The sequence below is a fragment of the Pan paniscus genome, chromosome 10 (assembly GCF_029289425.2).
Source record: "Pan paniscus chromosome 10, NHGRI_mPanPan1-v2.0_pri, whole genome shotgun sequence".
Taxonomy (NCBI): domain Eukaryota; kingdom Metazoa; phylum Chordata; class Mammalia; order Primates; family Hominidae; genus Pan; species Pan paniscus.
Window position 1 is genome coordinate 12,528,201 of NC_073259.2, and position 22,084 is coordinate 12,550,284.

Genomic DNA, 22,084 nt, shown 5'->3' on the forward strand with positions numbered 1-22,084 from the left:
CCAGAGGCTGGGCGTGCATTACTCAGCAAATCCTTACAGAGCCCCCGGCGTCACAGGCATTCACAGTCCCCCGACCTCCTGGAACTTAGGAGGCTGGTCAGGGAGACAGATTCACAAACCGATCACAAGCATCAAATAATTGCAGGCGGGTATTAAGAAGGAAGCAAACAAAGCCTGGGAGAGAGAACAGCGAGGGATTGAGCAACCCAATAGCTCCCTGGGGCTGTGGCCCTCCAGGGCATGGGTGGGGCAATCACCTGTCGGGCCCAGGTCCCCTCTCCCAGCAACGCCCTTTCTATACAAGCCGCAGCTGCACAAAGGCAAGTCCCACCTCCTCTAACAGCCCTTGGGCTACCTGCCCTTGGGGTGGGACTTGGACTCCACTGAGGGCTGTGCTGTGAGGTGGGTCCGGGACCAGCTCGGTCCGGAGAGTGGAGCGCGATCATTCCCTCTGCAGGCCTCAATCGAGGGGCAGGGCTGATGCTCCGGGCCAGCTGGGGTCTCTGGGTAGCGGTGGGTAACTTCACACTAGCGGCACCTTGCTGGGACCCGCCTGCCCTTCACAGGCCTGGCGGGGCCTTCTCCCTCCCCTTTCCCTCAGGGGATCCCAGCACAGGCTGGGCACTGCGTGGCGGCACAGCCCAACTCCTGCCCAGCTGACCCCTCTCTGACCTCAGGGATCTCTCTGGCCCGCCAGCTCCGCTGTGGGCAGGGTCTGAGGCCACAGAGGAATGGGCTAGTCCTGGGGGCAGCATCTGCTGTGGGGAGGGGACCCAAGGACAGCCCCCACTTTTTGTTCCTCTGGAGACAGGGGTGAGACTAGGCAGGTTGGAGAAAAGAGGCCCCTGGGAGAGGGTGGGAGGCCTAGAGGAGTGGCCAAGCCTTAGAGGAGGTGCCCGTGGCTGGCGCTGGGAGGGAAGGGGTTAAGGCAGTGGGGGGGCAGCCTATGGCAGGAGGACACACCTGTGCGCAGGGTGGCAGGCGGGGCCCAGGTAAGGAGCCTGCGCTGCCCGGCAGGCGGAGAAGGAAGGAGGAAGAGCGGAGGCCAGGGCGGGCTCTAGGCCGTGGAATCTGGGGCCTTAAAGCCCCTTCGTCTCCCCAGCACCCACTCTCTGGGGGCAGGTGGGCCCGGTGACAGGTAAAGGCCACCAGGGGAGAGGTCCTGGGCTGAGCTTGGGACTGCAGAGGGGGGATGAGGGTGGGTAAATCGGTGTGTGTTGCGAGTCGGGAAAGGCTGCGGGGGTAGGGGAAGGTGGCTCAGAGGCGGCGGGCCGACGGTCGAGGGGCTTCGGAGGGCCTGCTTGGACTGCAAACTGGGCCTAGTGATCAGCGACCCAGGGTGTGGCTGGTGGCGGGCAGCAGGGCTCACCAGGAAGTGTCCCCAGGGACTCGGGTGGTGGGGGGATGGGAGCCAGGGATCTGCAGCTTTTCCGCAGGGATCCTGGGCCTGAAGCTGCCTGACCCAAGGTGGGCGGGCTGGGCGGGGGCCCTCGTCTTACCCAGCAGTGTTTGGGTGCGGTTGGGAGTCTCTAATACTGCCGGGTAATGATGGAGGCCCCTGTCCCTGTGTCAGCAACATCCATCGCCTCAGGTCCCCAGCCCTTAGCTGGCTGCAGCCCCCTCCCCACTTCCCACGCACCCCGGAAGCCCCTCGTCTTGAGCTGAGAGCGTTGCACAAAGGGTGGTTCTTGTTGGCTGGCTGCCACTAAGGGACACAATGGGCCCCAGCCCCTCCTCCCACCCAGTGTGATTTGTCACCTGGTGGATCCAGAACCCACAGTCGACCTTGAGCTTGGGGTTGGCTCGCCCCCTCTCAAGAGACCTCACCTGGCCTGTGGCCAGGGTCCCTGTAGCAACTGGTGAGCGCGCACCGTAGTTCTCTGTTGGCCGGCCCTGGGTCCATCTTCCAGTACAGTGTTGGATGGTCTAATTGTGAAGCTCCTAACACTGTCTGGTAAAGATGGCCCCCGGGTGGGTTCTCTCGGCAGTAACCTTCAGGGAGCCCTGAAGACCATGGAGGACTACTGACCAACAACCTCTGACCTTCACCCCTCTGGATGGGGGACGAATCACTAGGCAAAGGGGAACAATGGGAAGGAGACAAAATGGCTGCCTTTACAGCTGCAGCAAGATGTGGAAACACTGGTTCCCTAGGCACCTCCATTGTCTTCCCGCCTTGGGAACATGAAATAAATAAAGTGTGAAGGGGAACATGAGGAAGACTGATCCAAGTCACTTGACCTGTCTTTTGTCTAGTTGTTTATCTCATCTTAGCCTCCCAGCAACTCAGGATTGGGGCTGCGACGTCTGCTTCGTCTTTCATGATACTCAACCCCAAGCAGAGAAAAATATCTTAAAAATCGAAGCAGATTAACCCAGTCCCTCTGTTCAGATCCACCTGCTGCCCTATCTGCATTTGGCAGTTCCTGTACATACTTTGCGCCTATGTTTTGTCTGAGTTCCACATCTTCCTTGTCTCCCCGCAGGGATGGGAAATGGGCAGTAGTGGGAGATTCAGGTATAGACGGTGGCTCTGTTTCTCTGGTGCCTGAGATTCGGGAAGGCCTGTCTTGGGAAGATAAGTGTCAGCTTATCTGTGGACTGAACAGACAGGCACCTGTTCTGTTGGCCCCGGAACTGCGGGGATGAAAAGCCCACCTCCCCAGGGAAGGCCTGTTAGCTAGCAGCTCCTCACGCCTGGTGACTGAGAAATGGAGTCTGGGGGGCCTACAGCAGGCCACGCGATCCACTGGGCTTCTGGGCACAGAAGTGCCTTAACAGGCACAGGCAGGCTCCCCACAGCCACAAGGAACCCTGCTACCAAGGAAGCAGCTCCTGTTGGGGTCATCAGATTTTTCATCTGGCTCAGCAAAGCCATGGCTGTCCAGCCTTAAAAAAATGGGTGATGTGTGAGAAATGGAGGGTGGGGTGAAGAGCACAGCTGGGCCTCGAGAACTCAGGGCCAGCCTTCCCAGCTTGGGTCCTGTTTCGGAGCCCAGGCCTTGCTTCCCCTTAGCCGCCCCAGCCAGATTCTTTTGCGCCCCCTGCTGGCACACACAAAGACAGACCCAGGAGCGCATATGTGAACGTGCGCATGCTTGCTGCCAGTTACCCAGTTCATGAACACGTGAAGCCTTGACTTCAGGTTAAGTAATAAAAATTTATTGAGAATTCCTGGGTTGGTGTTTATCTCCTCCCAGCCTTGAGAGAGGGAACAACACTGTAGGAAATCACTGAGAAATCACGCACTGTCCCCAACAGCCCCAGTTAACACAGGGAGGAGGAAAGTAATTCCCCAGAAAAGGGGCTAGTCTTCAGTCTTCCTTAATCCAAGAGGGGTTCAGGGAACCGGTGTGGGGGACCATCGCATGATACTGGGGCGGGGTAGGGCTGTGCTGGACCCCTGGCTGGCTCCTCAAAAACTGGAGAAGCAGATCCACTTCCTCTGGGGGTGGAGTTCTTGGTGACTAGGCTCATTTCTTACCCTTGATGAGGCTGTCACTGTAGGAAAAAAAAGATAGATAATGACATTATTAGGGGACATAAATGTGAGAGGCAGGACACTCTAGGCCATTCCCTCTATGACCCTCCTACCCTGATTGAGGGTTTGTCTTCGGGGAGGTGGGAAAGGGGGTAGGGTAGGAGGCGGGTACTGGGAGAAGGTGGCCTGCAGGACCCCACAGAAGCAGCAACAGCTTACCTTCCCCTGTGGTGCCAGATTGCCAGATGAACAAGAAACAGAGAAGAGAAATGCACATGTTAATTGACAGCTTCAGGCCCCACTCAGCTTTGAACCCTCCTTTGCTCCCAAGAGAAAAGACAAACAGGGTTGACAGCCAGGAATCTCAGGCTCATGAAAGGAGGAGGCATGTTCTCATGGCCACTGCTATTTCTCATCTCCTTTCCTAACATCCCTCCATTCACCAGAGGAGTTTGAGGGCTCTTGAGTAAGAAAACTGAGTATCATCTTTCATCACTTTTTGGTTAGATGAAAACTTTATAATTAAAGTGCTTTTTATGTGAATAATCCTATTTGATCTCATAAAATCAATCCTATCAGATGCAAGATAGAAACTGTCAACCACCCCCTTTTCTAATTTTGGTTCAATGTCTCTGAGCCATATGAATAGCTGTAGCAGGCTCCAGAGCCCAAGCAACCAGACTCAGGTCCCATGTTCTTGGTGATACCCCACAGTGTGGCCACATCTCTCACCTGGTGAAACTTTCATCCTGTAGGTTCAGCACAAGGTTGTCAGCCGTGAGATAGATACGATTCTGTGATGTGGCGATCTACAGGGCAGGAAATAAGACAGATGCTTGCATTAAGCAAAGACCTCAACTCCGACCCCTGCAATTCAGCAGCTACTTAACATGGAACACATGCAGATTAGGGCAGGGGTGCAGCAATGAGTAACACGTGGTTTCTGCTCGCATTTAGGGATCCAGAGCGCTGAGCAGCAGCTATGATTAGAACAAAAGGTCAGGGAACCCAGAGGAATCATTCTTGATAGGAGGAGTATCAGAGAAGCCAATTTTTTATTTATTTATTTTTGAGACGGAGTCTTGCTCTGTTGCTCAGGCTGGAGTGCAGTGGCATGATCTCAGCTCACTGCAACTTCCGCCTCCTGGGTTCAAGTGATTCTCCTGCCTCAGCCTCCTGCGTAGCTGGGAATATAGCTAAACGCCACCACAGCAGGCTCATTATCTTCTGTATTTTTAGTAGAGATGGGGTTTCACCATGTTGGCCAGGCTGGTCTCGAACTCCTGACCTCAGGTGATCCACCCACCTTGGCCTCCCAAAGTGCGGGGATTACATGCGTGAGCCACCGCGCCGGCCAGAGAAGCCAATCTGAGTAGAAACCCGAACAAGCAAGGTTCGAATTCCCTCACCTCAATGTGCCTTAACTGAAAGCACTTTCTCAAGGCAGCCCCATCAGAGACGCTGGGCTGACACACTCACCGTCTTGGAGATATTCTGGGCTGCTCGAATCTTGCGAAGTTTGATGTAGCCAGGGTTCTTGCTCAGTGCTTCTCCAAGGTGAGGAGGGTTAAGGTTCATGCAAGGGCAGGTCTCAATCCCTGGCCCCGTCCTTACCACACTCCCTTGCTCCAGTCCTCCTCTGGGCTGTCAGATCCAAGGTTGCGCTCAGGTGGCTTGTGCCCAGCCCTACCTTGGACCCCACCTGTGGGCCTCCCTGCAGGCTGCTGCCAGGAACTAGGGGCAGCACCAGAAATGAAGGCAAGGCCACCAATGCTATTGATCTGGCCTTACAGTGGCGAGTCATGGCTCAGGTACTACCACTAAGATTTCAGATCTCATCTGTAGTCCCCACCCCCAACAAGGAGCCAAGGGCCAGAGAGCACGGAGTCGCATTCGCCTTAGTCTCATCAGCCTGCCCATGAAGGAGGATGGGGAACTCAGGTGCCCTAGGGGCTGGGCTGAGATCTCTCCAGCAGAAGGATATCATCTTGGCAGCCTCGGCCTCACCCTCGGCCTGCACAATCTTCTGCCGCTGTTCCTGCTTTGCTTTTTCTACCAAGAATTGGGCCCGCTGGGCCTCCTGCTGGGCTGTGGTGGGAGAGAGTCAGGGAGACCCTGTCCTGGGTCAGGAGCCCCACCCATGGAATCTTTCCTCCTCCTGCATCTCAGAAGCCCTCACCCCACGGCTCTTGCGACTCACCCACTTGTTTGGCTTCTACAGCAGCTGTGTACTCTCGGCTAAAGCTCAGCTCTGTGATGGCCACATCATCCAGGATGAGGCTGAAGTCCTTGGCCCTCTCTGTCAGCTCCCGGCGGATCAACAGGGATACCTGAGGGCAGGGGTGAAGAGGGGAAGGGAGGGGTGGTTCGAGGGGACTGGGGAACTGAAAGGAAGGTTGCGACCCCTAACCCTTCACTCTCAATACAACATGCACTGCCTTAGCTTCCTGTCAGGCAAACCTGTAACATAAGCCTCTCTGCTCAAAGAGGTGCAGGAAAAGCCAAGACTTGGCCATTTTCCTCTGTGCTTCCTAACACCGAGTGCTATCGAGTTCTAATGCTGGCTCTCCTTATTTCACAGTGGCAATTAGCACAGCTTTTAGGTGGAAATGGCACTAGGGTGACAATGCTTTTCTAATAAGCTGCCTTTCCTAATTCCCAATACTCTGGGCCTAGGAAGGAAAGGCTGACACCACGCAGATGGTGGTGGGAGTCAGACCTGGGCCCGCTGGGTGATCAGCTGTGAGGCATTGAACTTGGCCACCACACTCTTGAGCACCTCGTTGACAATGGACGGCAACACTCGTTCCTCGTAGTCCAGCCCTAGGCGCTGGTACATGCTAGGAAGCTCCTGAGCATTGGGTCGAGACAACACTCGCAGGGAGATATTCACCATCTGTAGGTCTGAGATTGAGGTCAGCAGTGGCTGGTCAAGGCCAAACACCCTTTCCCAAGCATTTTCTCCTTCATGTTCCTCCCTGTATGCCCTGTGCAATGGTGTACAGCCTGGCACTACCCTGGGGGGAGCAGAGTTGATCAGGCTGACAAGGAAGACAAGACGCAGCACAGGTGAAATGCACCCTCACCCACTGTGAAGCCTTGAACTGCAAACCCCGTCACCAGCAGAGCTGACTACTCTTTCCCCCTCTGTACTCTGTGCAACCTCTAACGTGGGCGCTTTCGTGCTGTACCGTAATCATGTCTCCTGTAAGGACTTGGGGGACAAGAATTGTGTTTAATGAATCTTTTATTCCCAGGGCCCAGTCTAGTAAATGAATAAGCGACCTGCACTAGGTATAGCACAAAGAAGTACATTACAGGTTACAGGTGAGCGACCTGACCCAGGGCGTATATGTGTGCGTGGGTGGGGAGGAGGAAGAGGTCTGGGGAACTCTAAGGCACGGCTTTTATGTATGGTCTAGAAGGAGAGAATAGGTGAACTAGTCAAGCGTAGGGACAAACTTCTCCAGAACAGAGTGTACTAGTGGATGTAACTGTAGATATAGTAAGTCAAGCAGTTAGAAAAAAAAGGCTTTAAAACAAAGCTTTGATCTAGGCAGTGAATAAGACAAGGGACAAACAATACTCTTATTGAATACACGTCAGGGAGGAGACAGTAAAAAGCACGCAAACACAGTGTGTTCAGAATGTGCTGCTTTGACCGCAGGAGGCAGGTATTTTTGTTACAGCTCTTGCAGATGTGGAAAGAGGCCTAAAGGCCTGACACTACCATATTCCCCTGGGGTTTCTTGCCAGCTCCCTTGATCATCCCACCTGCCATGTGATTACCAAGTGCTCAGACCTACCTTTGGAGCCTGTAGGGGAGGAGATTTTTCGAGGTCTGGCCCGAATGTCATAGATAATGGGGTACTGGAACCAAGGGATCCTGGAGAGGACAGGGATAGGTATAAGAGGCCGCGGTTTCGGCCGGGCGCGGTGGCTCACGCCTGTAATCCCAGCACTTTGGGAGGCTGAGGCGGGCGGATCATTTGAGGTCAGGAGTTCGAGACCAGCTTGATCTACATAGTGAAACCCCGTCTCTATTAAAATACAAAAATTAGCCGGGCGTGGTGGCGGGCGCCTGTAATCCCAGCTACTCGTGAGGCTGAGGCAGGAGAATCGCTTGAAATCAGGAGGCGGAGGTTGCAGTGAGCCGAGATCGCGCCACTGCACTCCAGCCTGGGCGACAGAGCAAGACTCCCTCTCCAAAAAAAAAAAAAAAGAAGAAAAGGCCGCAGTTTCACTAGCCTTGCCCGGTTTCCCCTCACCACGCGTTTTTTGGCCTGCTCCTCTCCACGACTACAGACAAGGAGAGATTCTCTTGTCCCTTTGGAAAATAACAGTTTGTATGCTGCTGGAGGTTCGCGCAGCACCCACTATCCTAGGGGCAGGGATGAGGAGGGTGGGAAAAGAGCAGCGTTGAATCCTGTTGCACGTCCGACTATAGCCACTGCTGGGTCGGCGTCAAGGGTGAAAGGTCAGGGTCAGCAGGCTCTGCCCGCCATTACCTGAAGTGAAGGCCCTCGGCCAGGATAGTGTCCTGCTGCACTCCACCGATCCGATTGAAGAAGATGGCTCTGTGCCCGCCTTCCACTGTGGGGAGATGGGTGGTGATCAGGCCAGGCCGCTGCTCAGAGGAAATGCTAGGCTCGTGGAGGGGCGCGGGGACAGGGCAAGGGGTTTGGGGGAGGGACTGGAAGCGTCCGGCGAGCGGGCGGAGGTTGCTCACCGGTGAACACAGATTCGCGCACACCGTAGGCCACGGCGCCGGCCCCCAGCAACAGCTTCAGGGCCGTGCCCATGCCCCGGGGCCCGGCGGGCAGCCGTCCCGCCAAGTCCTTCAAGTTCTGGGCCATGTCTGATCTTGAGGCCGGCGGCACCGGAGGTCAGAAGGGGGTGCCGGCCCGCCTCTACCCCGCTCCGGCTTAGGTACTGCACCCTTCACACGAGGGTTCGGGCCCGTAAGGCTGGCGAAAGAAAGGGCAGCGGAAGTGCGCTCCCTTTGAAACCCTCCCCCTTAGCCCACTACGGACCCGAACTTCGCGCACAGGAACCGCGCATACGGAAGTCCCGCCCCTTTCTGGAAGGCTGCCCTCCCAGGGAGGGCAGCGCAAGACAGCAAGTCATCTCCATTTCCTAGCCCACTTTCAAAATGGCAGCCGGAAGGAAATTTGTGATTAGAAGCCGCGCTGTTCTTATTTAAGAGCGTTAGCGCAACTTCCGGTATTGTTGCAAGATGGCCGCGCCCAGTGGTGGATTCAAGCCTCGTGAACGAAGCGGCGGGGAGCAGGCACAGGACTGGGATGCTCTGCCACCCAAGCGGCCCCGACTAGGGGCAGGAAACAAGATCGGAGGCCGTAGGCTTATTGTGGTGCTGGAAGGGGCCAGTCTGGAGACAGTCAAGGTAGTTTGGGACAGGAAGTGGAGAAGTAGTAAATCGATAGGTTGGGACTCCGTGGAAAGAGGGTAAGGGGCCCAGAGTGGATGTAGAAAGCAGAGAGGGGTGAAAGATGCTTTTGAAGGAAGGTGGCTTGGTTGGCTTTGCGTTGATTTGACATCCTGGGATGGTAGTACTCATTTTTCTTTTTCTTTTTTTTTTTTTTTGAGACGGAGTCTCGCTCTGTCGCCCAGGCTGGAGTGCAGTTGCGCGACCTCGGCTCACTGCAACCTCTGCCTCCCGGCTTCAAACAGTTCTCCTGACTCAGCCTCTGGAGTAGCTGGGACTACAGGCACGTGCCACCACGCCCGGCTAATTTTTTTGTATTTTTAGTTCAGATGGGGTTTCACCATGTTGGCCACGCTGGTCTCGAACTCCTGACCTCAAGTGATCCGCCCGCCTCGGCCTCCCAAAGTGTTGGGATTAGAGGCGTGAGCCACTGTGCCCGACCGGTAGTACTCATTTTCTTTTGCTCTTTTCGAATGATATTCTAGCCCTCACCTCCTTGCTTCCAATTGGTTTACCAGGATTCTGTGGTATAGTAGTCTAAGCAGAGGAAAGTTTCGTTCCTTGCGTCATTCCACATCCCAAGACAAGTTACTGGGCAGATGAGAAAGGTAGTTATGTAGCCTAGTCTGCCCACACTTTTTGTAAGGGCTTCGTGTTTCAATTCATTAGTGTCCATAGTCACCTCTCTCTAATATCCACCTATGATACACTGTCCAGACCTGGTTATTATTTAAAACTTTTACATGTGCATTTTTATCTATCATTCATCTCTTTCCCCACATGTAATAGAACCAGCAGTTCTCTATCTTAAAGCCTTGGGCAGTGTTCTTCCTCCTCCTTTCTCTTACCCGTTAGAACTAATTGAATAGGCCCAGAAGAAATCGCATTGGTTTAGAAGTCAGGCCAGGATTTTAATCTTCGTTCTAAATACACTTTTTTTTTCTTTTTTTTGAGATAGAGTCTCAGTCTCTACCAGGCTGGAGTGCAGTGGCACGATCTTGGCTCACTGCAGCCTCCGCCTCCCGGGTTCAATCGATTCTCCTGCCTCAGCCTCCAGAGTAGCTGGGATTACAGGCCTGCGCCTGTAATCTATTAAAAGAATAGAAAACATGATTATATCCTACTAATGGGTTGAAACTGTATTATTCATTCAAGAAGGTTTTTTTCTTCTATAACTAAGGGTGTCTCATGGACTTAGTTCTTGGTCATTTGTTCTTTGTGCTCTCTGTGACATTACTTCAATTATTCAATTTCAAAATCTACATCCCTTTTTTCGCAGACTTTTTGGAGCCATATATCTCAAGAATGTTGCTAGACATATACATTCCAGTGATACATAAAAACTTAGCCTTCCAAAACTTGTATTTGTATATAACAGTTTGTTTTTAGACTTTTTACTGACCACCCTAATGCTCCTTGGGACTCCAAATTGCAACTTGGAATTATTTCTTTTAGCTGCTACAGATGTAGTCCACTTCTTTAACATCAAACTTCTGATGTCTTTTCCAGTGTACAGAGAGTTGTTAGGATAGTGTCTGTCAGTCATTCCCATCCTGCCCTGCTTACTCCAGAATTATTTTTGGCTTTGTGCTTGATACATTAGGATTCTGTGGTTTACAAAGCAGCTTCATATATAATCACTGCCCTTCAGTGTCTCAGCTCCCAATTTTCCTCAAAATTTCCTTTCTTCGTTTCCACTTTTTCTTTTTTGTTTCTTTTTTGAGATAGGGTCTTGCTCTGTTGCCTGGGCAACAGAGTGCAGTGGTGTGATGGTTCACTGCAGCCTCTACTTCCCTGGCTCAAGCAGTCCTCCCACCTCATCCTCCTGAGTAACTGGGACTGCCAGCAAATGGCACTGCGCCTGGCTAATTTTTTTTTTTTTTTTTTTTTGTGAGACAGGGTCCCACCGTGTTGCCCAGGCCAGTCTGCCTGGCTAATTTTTTTTTTTTTTTTTTTTTGTGAGACAGGGTCCCACCGTGTTGCCCAGGCCAGTCTCAAATTCCTGGGCTCAAGTGATCCTTCCGCCTCGGCCTCCTAAATTGTTGGGATCACAGGCATAAGCCACCACACCTGGCTACTTTGTCTTGATTCCATCTGTACCTTTGCTCATGCCAGTCTTTCTTTTTTCTTTTTTTTGAGACAGGGTCTTGCTCTGTCACCCAGGCTGGAGTGCAATGGTAGTCTTGGCTCACTGCAGTCTCTGTCTCCCGGGCTCAAGCCATCCTCCCACCTTAGCCTCCCAAGTAGCTAGGACTACAGGCATGTGCCACCATGCCCAGCTAATTTTTGTATTTTTAGTAGAGATGGGGTTTCGCCATGTTGCCCAGGCTGGTCTTGAACTCCTGACCTTAAGTGATTTGCCTGCCTTGGCCTCCCAGAGTGCTGGGATTACAGCCGTGAGCCACTGCATCTGCCCCCATGCCTGTCTTAAAACTGGGAATAACCCCTCTTCATTTTACTTCTGAGAGTTTTCTTTGATTAAACTGCCTCCTGCATCATTAGTTTTCACATTTCTTTTTTTTGAGATGGGAGTCTCGCTCTGTTGCCCGGGCTGGAGTGCAGTGGCGCTGCAAGCTCCGCCTCCTGGGTTCATGCCATTCTCCTGCTTCTGCCTCCCAAGTAGCTGGGACTACAGGTGCCTGCCACCATGCCCGGCTAATTTTTTATATTTTTAGTAGAGATGGGGTTTCACCGTGTTAGCCACGATGGTCTCAATCTCCTGACCTTGTGATCTGCCCGCCTCGGCCTCCCAAAGTACTGGGATTACAGGCGTGAGCCACCGCGCCTGGCCTTCACATTTCTTGTTCAGATTTGCAGCACTTCACTTAGTGCATGTTTGGTGTACGCAAACTGAGGGTGGTGACTCGATATTTTGCACAGTACCTACTTACTGCTCCTGTAATAAACACAGCATTCAACCTTGCTAACTACTAACTCCTGCCTAGTTCCAGGATGTCTCATTGGCCTTGCCTAACAGCCACAGGTTTTTAAATTAAATCCAGTGTATTAGTAGATAATGTGAAGTCACAGGTTGTGCCCTTCCTCCTGTTTCCCTCTAACACCATTTACTGGGGAGTGCAAATAAGGCTGCACAGTAACCCCCCGAAGGGCTTGCTGGGCTCCACCTCCAGTGTTTCTGGTTTAGTAGGTCTAGGGTGGGCCTGAGAATTTGCCTAACAAGTTTCCAGGTGCAGCTGCTGCTGGTAGTTTGGGGACCACACTTGAAGAACCACGGGGCTAGGTAACAGAAGCTTATGCTGTTCTTTTGTCATGTTCCCTGTTCTTCAGGTAGGGAAGACATATGAGCTACTCAACTGTGACAAGCACAAGTCTATATTGTTGAAGAATGGACGGGACCCTGGGGAAGTGCGGCCAGACATCACCCACCAGGTAACTCCAGGGACAGTGCTCACAACCCTTTTGAGCCTCTGTATGGAAGGGTTGGCAGCTGAGTGCTGCCTCTCTTCAGCCTTAACCATGCCTTGGTTTCTGCTTTGCTCAGAGTTTGCTGATGCTGATGGATAGTCCCCTGAACCGAGCTGGCTTGCTACAGGTTTATATCCATACACAGAAGAATGTTCTGATTGAAGTGAATCCCCAGACCCGAATTCCCAGAACCTTTGACCGCTTTTGTGGCCTCATGGGTAAGAAGCCTTAGAACAAAGTTAGAATGAACTTGTCAGTAGGGAAGAAGGGAGGAAGAGGAAAAGGGAGAACTAAATGTGGGATTTTTAAGCGAGGAAATGGGAGAACATCATGATTAATACCAGGACAAGGACTGTTATTATTTTTCTATGTTTGTGGAAACTCCACTCCTGTTCTTGCAGTAGCTTCCTGGCTGAGTGAAAGAGGGAGTCTGAACCCATCACTGTACAGCTAGCCATATGCTTGGCAACTGTTTGTTCCTGACATTTCAGGAGTCCAGTCTAGATATAAAGCACACAGGGAACTCATCTTATCCATGGGGTTTTCCTTGTTAGATGACTGGACAGAAGGACTGTGGTCTCCATCTAGCTCTGAACTCTTTTTTCCCCTTTCTAGTTCAACTTTTACACAAGCTCAGTGTTCGAGCAGCTGATGGCCCCCAGAAGCTTCTGAAGGTGAGGTATTGAAACCTGTTAGTTGAAGGCTGGTTCTGGGAATGTTTCTGGGGCTGACTTTTCTCTTTTTTACTTTAGGTAATTAAGAATCCAGTATCAGATCACTTTCCAGTTGGATGTATGAAAGTTGGCACTTCTTTTTCCATCCCGGTTGTCAGTGATGTGCGTGAGCTGGTGCCCAGCAGTGATCCTATTGTTTTTGTGGTAGGGGCCTTTGCCCATGGCAAGGTAAGGTCTGGGCTCAACCCTGAAATTCTTGGTAGAGCTGAACTTAGTATAGAATTCCCAGAGCAGCAGGCATTTTAACAATGCTTACAATGAGCTAGAAGACACATGACAGTTCCACACCCTGCCCCAGCGCACATCCTTTGGGGACTGCTGCCATAATTGGAAGTCACAGTTAGGACCTTCTTCATCCTTTGTAGGGATTTGATATTCAACAGCACAGCTGAAATACTAGCTCAGCCATAGTTTTCCTGCCCTAAAGAAGGGTTGAAACAGCTACTGAGTGACAGAGTTGGCTGACAAAACTGTTCTTTTCTTAGGTCAGTGTGGAGTATACAGAGAAGATGGTGTCCATCAGTAACTACCCCCTTTCTGCTGCCCTCACCTGTGCAAAACTTACCACAGCCTTTGAGGAAGTATGGGGGGTCATTTGACAGTAGTAGAACCGTTCTGAAACCAGAAACTGTTGATGTCACATCCTTTGACCCTGGTCTGAGCTGACTGCTGGAAGATGATCTTTCTGCACTGAGACTGTGGAGTTTGGGGAAGCCAAGGCTGTACATTTGCTTTTTGTTTATCCTATGAATACTGTTCTTGCAAACCTGGTTGTTTTGGGGTTCCTAAAGTATCCAATGGTGTAAAACTGTTTGTTCCCCGGGACTTCAGGGACAGATATGAGGTTACAGAGTTTGCAGTTTGGTTCCATGCTTTGAAGGCAGGCTTTAGCTCCCAGATTCCCATGTGCTAAAGGAGAGAACCCTGATGATGGAGAAGAACTGTGAAAGAGAGCAGTCAGGAATGCTAGTGGTGAAAAACTGAACAAACAGAAGTGATTTTATCTAATACAGTTCCAAGGTAGAAAAAGTGGAGCAGGCAGGGCCTTGCACCCCTCTCCACCCCCCCATGGGGGGGGTGGTGGTAGCGGCACATACACAATCATAGTAAATTGGCAGAAGAAAAACACAATAGATTCCTGGCTAGATGGGGAGAGATAAGGCAATGTGCATGGGGGAATCAGAGGGGAGATGTGAGCCCCTCTGCTCCTCCCACAAGAGTTTCCCCTTTGGGCCGGGCACGGTGGCTCACGCCTGTAATCCCAGCACTTTGGGAGGCGGAGGCGGGTGGATCACTTGCGGTCAGGAGTTCGAGACCAGCCTGGCCAACGTGGTGAAATCCCGTTTCTACTGAAAATACAAAAATTAGCTGGGCATGGTGGCGTGCCTGTATTCCCAGCTACTTGGGAGGCTGAGGCAGGAAAATCACTTGAACCCGGGAGGTGGAGGTTGCGGTGAGCTGAGATCGTGCCACTGCATTCCAGCGTGGGTGACAAAGCAAGACTCCTTCTCCAAAAAAAAGTTTCCCCTTTGGCCCCAAATGAAGACTTGGCTGGCAGCAGAGGCACAGCTGGAAGCATCGATCTTCCACCTCCCTGGCTTTTCCATTCTCTGCTCTGGGGCAAAGGAGTGCTGTGAAAAGGGAGACAAGTAGTTTCTGCACCAGTCCTGCATAGGCCACCTGCAAGACAAGACGAGTTTGGAAGGCTGGTTAGTTACTCCTGTAATTCCTGGTCTGTAGCCCTTCCAGATGTTTCCTAGCATGCCTCAGTAAGTCACAGTAGTCATTGCCCATACTGTGTTCCTTAGTAGCCAGGCTAATCCTTGGAATTCACCCCAGATTTCTAATACTATTGTTTTTTTCCAGTCTGTTGCTCTATTCTGTAACCTGGTGGTAGTTTTAGTTTAGCTGTATTAACTTACCAGGGAAATGGATTATTCCATCTTCTTTAACTTCTCTTTCCTTGGCACCATTGCTTTGTGAATATAAGGCAATATGAATAGTAGGCTCAAGAAGAAGATGTGGCCAAGGAAATAGATGGATTTATACACCTGTGGAGAGAGAGGCCACTAAGGTAGACAGGCCTGGAGTGTCCTTTGCAACCTTTGAGGTTGCAGTGAGTCCCTCCCAGTCTCACAAGCAGGCCTTCACTTGCCTTAAGCCATTTGTCCCACGTGAAGAGGCAGAAGGCAGTCATGGAGTAACCCATGAAGAGCCAGTGGATGGTCTGTTGCACCAAATAGTAGAAGGGCTGGAGGACAGTAATGGCGGCCAGCTTGCTCAGGGTGGGGCTCTCTTGAATGAGCCTGGCAGCCTGGGGAGGGAGGAGGAGCTCATCAGCATCTTGTCCCTTATATTCCCCTTCACCCCCACCCTGGAGGCCTACCTGTCTTTCCACAATAACAATGAGGAATTCCATCTGGAAGCAGACCAGGTATCCTGAGTGCAGGCCGTGCCAGAGGGCCAGGAATAGCAACGAGAGACCCTGAGAGAGTTCTTTATTTCCAAGGAACTTGAGTCGTTTGAAGATGTAGCTGGAGAAAAGGGTGGGTGGGGCGACCCTCAAACTGACTGGTCCTTGCATCCCGCCACCTGCCTCTGGGTCCTCACCCTGAGGATTGGAGTGGAGTGCTGGTGGGCTCCCACGTGTAGCCCCCAGAGGGTTCAGGAGGCAGTGCTGACTGATTACTTTTAGAGATGGAAAGCAGACCCAAGGCGGAGCTGGAGACCGTGTGCGCACGAGCCACTTGGTTCAGCAGCAGTGACTGAGGCTGATGCTGAGATCAGTGGTGAACCAGACACTCTACTCAAGCTGCCCACACTCTAGTGGTGGGGACAAACAAGTAAAGCTGTTGATAAACAGGGCAGTGGAGGACATAAGTCCATTGGCAGAGCTGGAGTAACACCCAGGTCTTAACGCATTTTTATATCTTGCCTTTTTTTCAAATATGACAGTAATGGTTTTTTTGCGGGGGGGTATAGGTGGGGGTCAAAGTCATTGTGAGCGACAGGGGGTTCTGCCCAGGTGGGAAAGACACATAGGGGTGACATGGTACACCCCTGCCCTCCAATCTGGGAAGACAGTGGAAGGAAGGAACCAGGGTCCAGGCTCCCCACCAGCAGCTCACCGGGCCACCCAGGCGTTGGTGTTGATGTTGAATGAGGCAATGGTGCCAGTGAAGCGGGGGTTTGTTTCAAAGAGCCACACCTTCATGTTGGCACAGGCATCCCACTTTGCCTTGCCCTTTTCTTCAAAGCCATTGAAGCCCAGGCCCGTCAAAATGCATACTCCTTCCTGAGAGGGAATAGCTCAGTTAGGGCTCTTGCCACTCCCCACACCAGCCCCGATGGCTTGTCTAAATAGGACCCTGTTTCAACTTTTCTACTTACTGTGACCAGCCAACAGGTGACATATTTGTACAGCACAAACTTGCCCCAGATCAGCATGTACATGCAGCGGAACCAGAAGGGGTGGTTCTTGAGGGAAGAAAGCACAGTGCATTAGGGATATCGCATGACTAGGCAGTTTCAGCACTCTTCCTTTTCACACTTGTGGCTGGCTACTTCATACCTGCCTGAGTCCTGCTGCCAGATGCCCTCAATAGTCTGGCCTGATTGCCTTCACAATAGGCAGAGAGGAATAAGCAGAGGGCCTGGAGAATATTCATTCACCTTTCCCTTGGAGAGCCTCAAGGGCAGCACTGTATTTAACTTCTCTACTGTTTGCCTTCGTTGGCAAAGTGTTTGGAATGAGCATTTGGAATGTTAAGTACAGAGGGGCCCATATTGGATTTTAATTTAAGGAGATAAACCTGCCCAGAATTACTGAACTGTTTTCAAGCCTTTCAGCTGGGCAGGAGCAAAAGCCAGCACTTCCCCCCTTCCTTTGGTTTCTGAATTCCCTAGAAGTGCCCAAATATATCAGTCAAGAGAAGAAAATAGGATGGAGAATCAGAAGCTGCTGTGCTCTGAGGGGTCACGTGGATGTGATAAGGCAAGCTAGGAGCGGCTCCTAGAGAAGGCAAGGGGTGCTAAATATGCACCTGGCACAGCCCTGTGCCCGCGAAGGTTGTTCAGTGCTGGCTGATGAACATGTCCTAGCACGGCTGGCATTGACAACTCACAGATCTAGAGCAAAACCAACATGCACTTGTAGATGATATTTCCTACTTCTCTGCTATCTATAGGGATCCTTGCCTGTCCATTTTCTAGCTCTGGTGCAGTCATGCTGCTGCTGCTTTAGTAGACACTCACGTCATAGTCTTCAGTGAGGAGATAGTCTTCTGTGATGTGGGGGCTGAGCAGTGTGTAGCCCACTAGGTAGAAAAGGCCCAGACTCAGGCGCTTGAGAGCAGGAATGATGCTGGAAAGGAACGAGTGAAGTTCCTGGTCACAGAGAGCAGAGACTATTCCCTTTCCCCTCTGACCTTCAGTTATGGAGAGGAGTGTTTAGGGGTGTGGTTGTCTACCTGGAATGGGATGAGAAGCTCTGCTGCCCAAAGTGTTTCCTGTTTCAGGGAAAGATTTCTATGGCTGGCTATGAGGAATGGGGACTGCAAACCTCTAAGAGTTGTAGGAAAGTCAGGGCAGCAGACAGTGGACCAGTCTTGTGTTTACCCCTCAGGGATGCTACTGATCTCAAGGTCTTGCCAGGCCTCACAATCTCCATTGGGACTGAAAACCCAGTGGAGGTAAGATAATAAAAATAACCTCTTTGAATCTGCTCCTTCATTTCTTGGTTGAATTGATGCTGAAACACAGGATGGACAAGTTCTCAGTGAAGGAATTCTTCTGGCAATTAAACTTTTTTTTTTTTTTACCATTTAAATTTTTATTTTCTAGAGTCAGGGCCTTGCTCTGCCACTCCGGCTAGAGTACAGAGGCATAGTCATTGCTTGCTGTGGCCTTGAACTCCTGGGCTCAAGCGATCCCCTTGCCTTGGCCACCTGAGTAGCTGGGACTATAGGCATGTACCATCTTGCCTGGATACTTTTTTTTTGTAGAGATGGGGTCTCACTATGTTGCCCAGGCTGGTCTTGAACTCCTGGCCTCCAGTGATCCTCCTGCCTTGGCCTCCCAGAGCGTTGGCATTACAGGCATGAGCCACTGTGCCCTCCTGCATTTCCTACTGATAAATATTTTTGAGACAGGATTTTGCTATGTCGCCCAGAATGGAGTGCAGTGGTGTGATCAAAGCTCACTGCAGCCTTGACCCACCTCCCCTGGGCTCAAGCAATTCTCCCACTTCAGCCTCCTATGTAGCTTGGACTACAGATGCATGCCACTATGCCTGATAATTTTTGTATTTTTTTGTAGAGACAGAGTCTCTCTATGTTGCCAGGCTGGTCTAGAACTCATGGGCTCAAGTGATCCTCCCACCTCGGCCTCCCAAAGTGCTGGGATTATAGAGGTGAAACCACTGTGCCCAGCCTCTATCTACCTACCTACCTATCAATCTACCTACCTACCTATCAATCATAAATATATTTCATATATACATGAAAATAGGCTTTAAAGGCAGAAATGTGACTGGTTCAGGCAAAATCCTGTGGCATAAATGTGGATTTTTATGTTTGTACTAGTGTTAGAATGGATAACTGGAAGAACCCTAAACTAAAAAGGGCCCACTCCTGGCACAGAGTGCCTGTTACAACAGTCCAGGGCCTGCATGACTCAGGTCTCTATGCCAGGGTCATGCTGGAGAATGCAGCTTTCAGAAGAGTCACTTCAGAGTGAGTGAAATACCTACACGAACATCTGGACCAAGAGGGGCAATTACCTGTTTGGTATCTTTCCTGGTATGTCAGTCAGCTCTCCCTGCACCAGCTTCATGTAGTGATTCATTGAGAACTGGGGCCCTACCAAGAAGGCCCCATAGAAGTAGGAGAAACCAGCAACTTCCAGCAGGGAAGGAACACCACGTATGGCATATTTCTGTTGCTCAGAGGACAAGGAATTCTATGCCAAGAAGAGAATGCATGGTTCAGGATAGCCTTGAATCTCCCCACAAGAGCCACTTTGAGTGTTCCCCACCTGTGTGTCCCACTGACTGGGGTTCTTCAAATAGCCTTCTCTTTGGGGGATGACAAATAGTTGCTTCTTGTGGAAATGCGTATGTGTGTGCATAGCTGGCTGTTGCTGCTTTAGCAAATGCCTTGCTGGCATTGATCTCTGGACTTTGTGCAAGAGCTGGATCCTGGGCAAATTAGATTTGTTGATCCTTGCTCAGTGCTATCTGAAAGGGAGATTGCACAGGCTGGGGAATGAGGGAGAGGCTCCGCTCTGGAATTTGGGTTCAGTCTTTTGTTAACTTTTTTATTCCCTTTCATTAAGTCTTGAACCTCTCTGCGAATGAATGGGTACTTACCTGATCTTTCCCTCCGTCAAAGTAGTCAACAGCCAAACCTGAGCAGAGAGAGAACGGGTGGGTAGGGTGGTGGGAGAGGACACTGAGGATGTGGCCTGTAGACTGAGTGCAGCCAGAAGTGTACGGCGGGGGGCGGGGGGGGTGGTGCCGAGGAAGTTTTTAGTGAGATGGGGGAGGGACCTACATGTAAGGAAGGCAGGCAGTGACCATCACTCACCAATCAGCTTCAAAGTCAGAACACAATGTGGCATTGTCCACTTGATATCATAGTTGCCGGTGGCAGTGTAATAGTATCCAGCCAGAAGGTAGGCCTAGGAGAGGCAGAAGTATTTATTCTAGCATCACTACTATTTCTTCTCCCTGCTCTGAAATTCAGTGTTCTCTTTCCTTTTTCCTTTCTCCTCATCCCATCATTAAAAGCCTTAATAAATTCCTACAAATGGAGGTGCTGAAAACCTGTAATGGGAAGAGTGTTGCTCAAGGCTTCTTGGCAAAATGAGGGCTAAACTGAGATGAGAATTTAGATGCTGGGACCACAGGTGCATGCCACCCCACCCGGCTAATTTTTAATTTTTTTTGTTTCACCATGTTGCCCAGGCTGGAGGGCTAATTTTTGTATTTTTTTTGTAGAGATGGGGTTTCACCATGTTGCCCGGGTTAGTCTCAAACTCCTGGGCTCAAGCAATCTGACTGCCTTGGCCTCCCAAGGTGCTGGGATTACAGGTGTGAGCCACTTTGCCTGGCCTAGGCTTAGGTTCTTTAACTCATTCTAAGTTGCTTTTCTCTCTTGCCTTGAAGTGACTCTGCTCCTGGATAGTGGGTTAAACCAAAGAGCCTAATGGCACAGTATGCAAAGGGTTAGCTGGTGGCCCTTCCTTGAGGCAGGCAAAGAGTTACCATTACAATCTGTGGATGGAACACTTGGGCCTGTGATAAGCCACCTACCTGAAGTCATACTGCTAAGTGCTGGGAGAGGGGTTAGAAATTAGGTCTGCTAATTTCTATACCACAGTCCCCTGCCTACCCCTGTCCCCTGAACCGCTGTCAGCTGTAGCCTGAGCTGCTAAGGGAAAGACGTTTACCATCTGGAAGCAAAAGGTAGTGAGGACGGCAGTGATGGTGCGGCCCATTAGTCGAAGGATGAGGAACTGAAGCACAATACATAGCAGGGAGTGGTAGAGCTGGTTTCCTGGATGCAAGAAGAGAGAATTTAGCCTGGTTTTTACACTCCCACCCGTCCTGAGACTTCCAATCACAACGTAATATATAAAGAAAAAATGTTGGCATCAGGATCTTTTTTTTCAGAATAACCTCATGTTTTGGAGGAGAGGATGGAAATTATTTATTAAAATAAAAAAGAGTATTAGGGTGTTATTTTATTTCTTTTTTTTTGTTTGTTTTTTTAGAGATGCGACTTGCTCTGTTGTCCAGACTTGAGTGCAGTAGCTCAATCATAGCTCACTGCAGCCTTGAATTCCGGGCTACCACGCCCAACTTGTTACTGTATTTTTGAATGTCTGAAGTGAAGAATGAATCTAAGTGGGGACTGCTTGGCTCGGTCATTCAGTTACATCCACAGCACAGAGAAACTGAGGATTCTTTGTTGATGAGGTATGGCAAGGGTAACCACCCTGAAAATGTTTTTATCTGACAGAAGAATGTACATAAAAGAAAAAAAGGAAAAGTTAAGCTGTGTTCCTCTTCATACAACCCTCTTTGCAAGTGGGAGCATTATAACTTCCCTACCTATTAGATTCTCTCAAGGAAATTTTGTTCAAGTCTGTTCCTTCCAGGTTCCCACTAATTGCGGTGTCACTGCTAATTTAGTTTACTCACCAAAGTTAAAATAAGCAATTGAGAGGCCTGTAAAGGTATGGAAGAGGTGGATGAGGTAGGTCTCCTTGTAGAAAAGGTAATGCCGATAAAACAAAGCAAAGGGGTAACCTAGATGGGGGAAAAGATAAGAAGAGTGTTATTTGTGCCTGGTGCCATCCCAGTTTGGTTTGGAAGTTTATCTGGCATGAAACGCAGCCCAGAGGGAGAGAGAAAAAGAAAAACAACATACATTATATGGATGGCAACAGAGAAGGCAATAACAGTATCCCCAAGAACCAAAAGTTTTTTGTAAATACAAATTTTGAACTAAAGATATTAATATTTGATTGAGGCAATATAAAGCTGGGTCCTAAGACTAGGTTTCATTTATAGCTTATGAACTATTGCCAGACATTTTCTCTTACTTGAATTTTAAAAAATGATACAAGGAAGCTAGGCATGGTGGCTCCCATGTATAATCCCAGCACTCTGGGAGGCTGAGGCAAGGGGATTGCTTGAGCCGAGGAGTTCGACACCAGCCTGAGCAACATAGCGAAACCCCGTCTCTATTAAAAAACAAGATACAAAGATTTGAGCGTACCCATCTATGCTCCAGAAACACTCATTTACACTTTGTGATCTATCTTGCTAGCACCGTATTATCAGATTATGAGGAAAAATATAAATTAATATCAGGCTAAATACTGGAATTGCTGACTGCATATATAGCAGTTACAAGATATGTGGAGATACTCCTCAGTCTGTAATCTGGGCATCAACCAAGTTATAAAATCCATTTAAGTATACTAAAAAAA

General features: G+C 50.3%; 3 protein-coding genes, 1 long non-coding RNA gene and 2 other non-coding genes across 8 annotated transcripts in view; 3 read left to right on the forward strand and 3 right to left on the reverse strand.

Annotated features, from left to right (window-relative positions):
* The first annotated feature begins 1,034 nt into the window (after positions 1–1,034).
* Positions 1,035–2,235, forward strand: LOC130540698 (uncharacterized). The gene is made up of 2 exons (XR_008954693.1): positions 1,035–1,138; positions 1,989–2,235. It is a non-coding gene; the product is annotated as an uncharacterized LOC130540698 (long non-coding RNA).
* Positions 1,885–1,979, forward strand: MIR141 (microRNA mir-141). The gene has a single exon (NR_106523.1). It is a non-coding gene; the product is annotated as a microRNA mir-141 (primary transcript).
* A 905-nt stretch (positions 2,236–3,140) lies between the features above and the next one.
* On the reverse strand, positions 3,141–8,345 carry PHB2 (prohibitin 2). Its single transcript, XM_055095329.2, has 8 exons — positions 8,211–8,345; positions 7,990–8,074; positions 7,288–7,367; positions 6,201–6,385; positions 5,682–5,811; positions 5,466–5,569; positions 4,961–5,038; positions 3,141–4,290 (listed from the first exon to the last, which is right to left on the reverse strand). Exons 1-8 carry the CDS (start codon positions 8,335–8,337, stop codon positions 4,210–4,212), a joined length of 870 nt encoding a protein of 289 aa, XP_054951304.1. The 5' UTR covers positions 8,338–8,345; the 3' UTR covers positions 3,141–4,209.
* On the reverse strand, positions 5,127–5,396 carry LOC112436840 (small nucleolar RNA U89). Its single transcript, XR_003025522.1, has one exon. It is a non-coding gene; the product is annotated as a small nucleolar RNA U89 (small nucleolar RNA).
* A 274-nt stretch (positions 8,346–8,619) lies between the features above and the next one.
* Positions 8,620–13,853, forward strand: EMG1 (EMG1 N1-specific pseudouridine methyltransferase). Of its 2 annotated transcripts, XM_003820267.6 has the most exons (6): positions 8,620–8,885; positions 12,216–12,317; positions 12,430–12,571; positions 12,969–13,027; positions 13,106–13,255; positions 13,573–13,853. In XM_003820267.6, exons 1-6 carry the CDS (start codon positions 8,718–8,720, stop codon positions 13,684–13,686), a joined length of 735 nt encoding a protein of 244 aa, XP_003820315.1. In that variant the 5' UTR covers positions 8,620–8,717; the 3' UTR covers positions 13,687–13,853. The 2 variants fall into 2 exon arrangements, with proteins under 2 accessions (XP_003820315.1, XP_024786951.1); XM_024931183.4 differs by lacking the exon at positions 13,106–13,255.
* Positions 13,854–14,060: 207 nt separating this feature from the next.
* The window catches only part of LPCAT3 (lysophosphatidylcholine acyltransferase 3), a 41,685-nt gene continuing 33,661 nt past the window's right edge, over positions 14,061–22,084 (reverse strand). Inside the window, exons 2-13 of one of the 2 annotated variants that reach the window (XM_003820261.5) lie at positions 21,291–21,398; positions 20,537–20,643; positions 19,672–19,765; positions 19,455–19,492; positions 18,867–19,045; positions 17,342–17,450; positions 16,478–16,564; positions 16,216–16,382; positions 15,474–15,621; positions 15,243–15,401; positions 15,010–15,138; positions 14,061–14,767 (exon numbers count right to left, since the gene is read on the reverse strand). In XM_003820261.5, coding sequence (XP_003820309.1) covers positions 15,022–15,138; positions 15,243–15,401; positions 15,474–15,621; positions 16,216–16,382; positions 16,478–16,564; positions 17,342–17,450; positions 18,867–19,045; positions 19,455–19,492; positions 19,672–19,765; positions 20,537–20,643; positions 21,291–21,398 — 1,313 coding nt within the window. In that variant the 3' untranslated portion in view covers positions 14,061–14,767; positions 15,010–15,021. Of the gene's footprint in view, positions 14,768–15,009; positions 15,139–15,242; positions 15,622–16,215; positions 16,383–16,477; positions 16,565–17,341; positions 17,451–18,866; positions 19,046–19,454; positions 19,493–19,671; positions 19,766–20,536; positions 20,644–21,290; positions 21,399–22,084 lie in introns of both variants that reach the window. The other variant, XM_055095328.1, reaches the window with a different exon arrangement.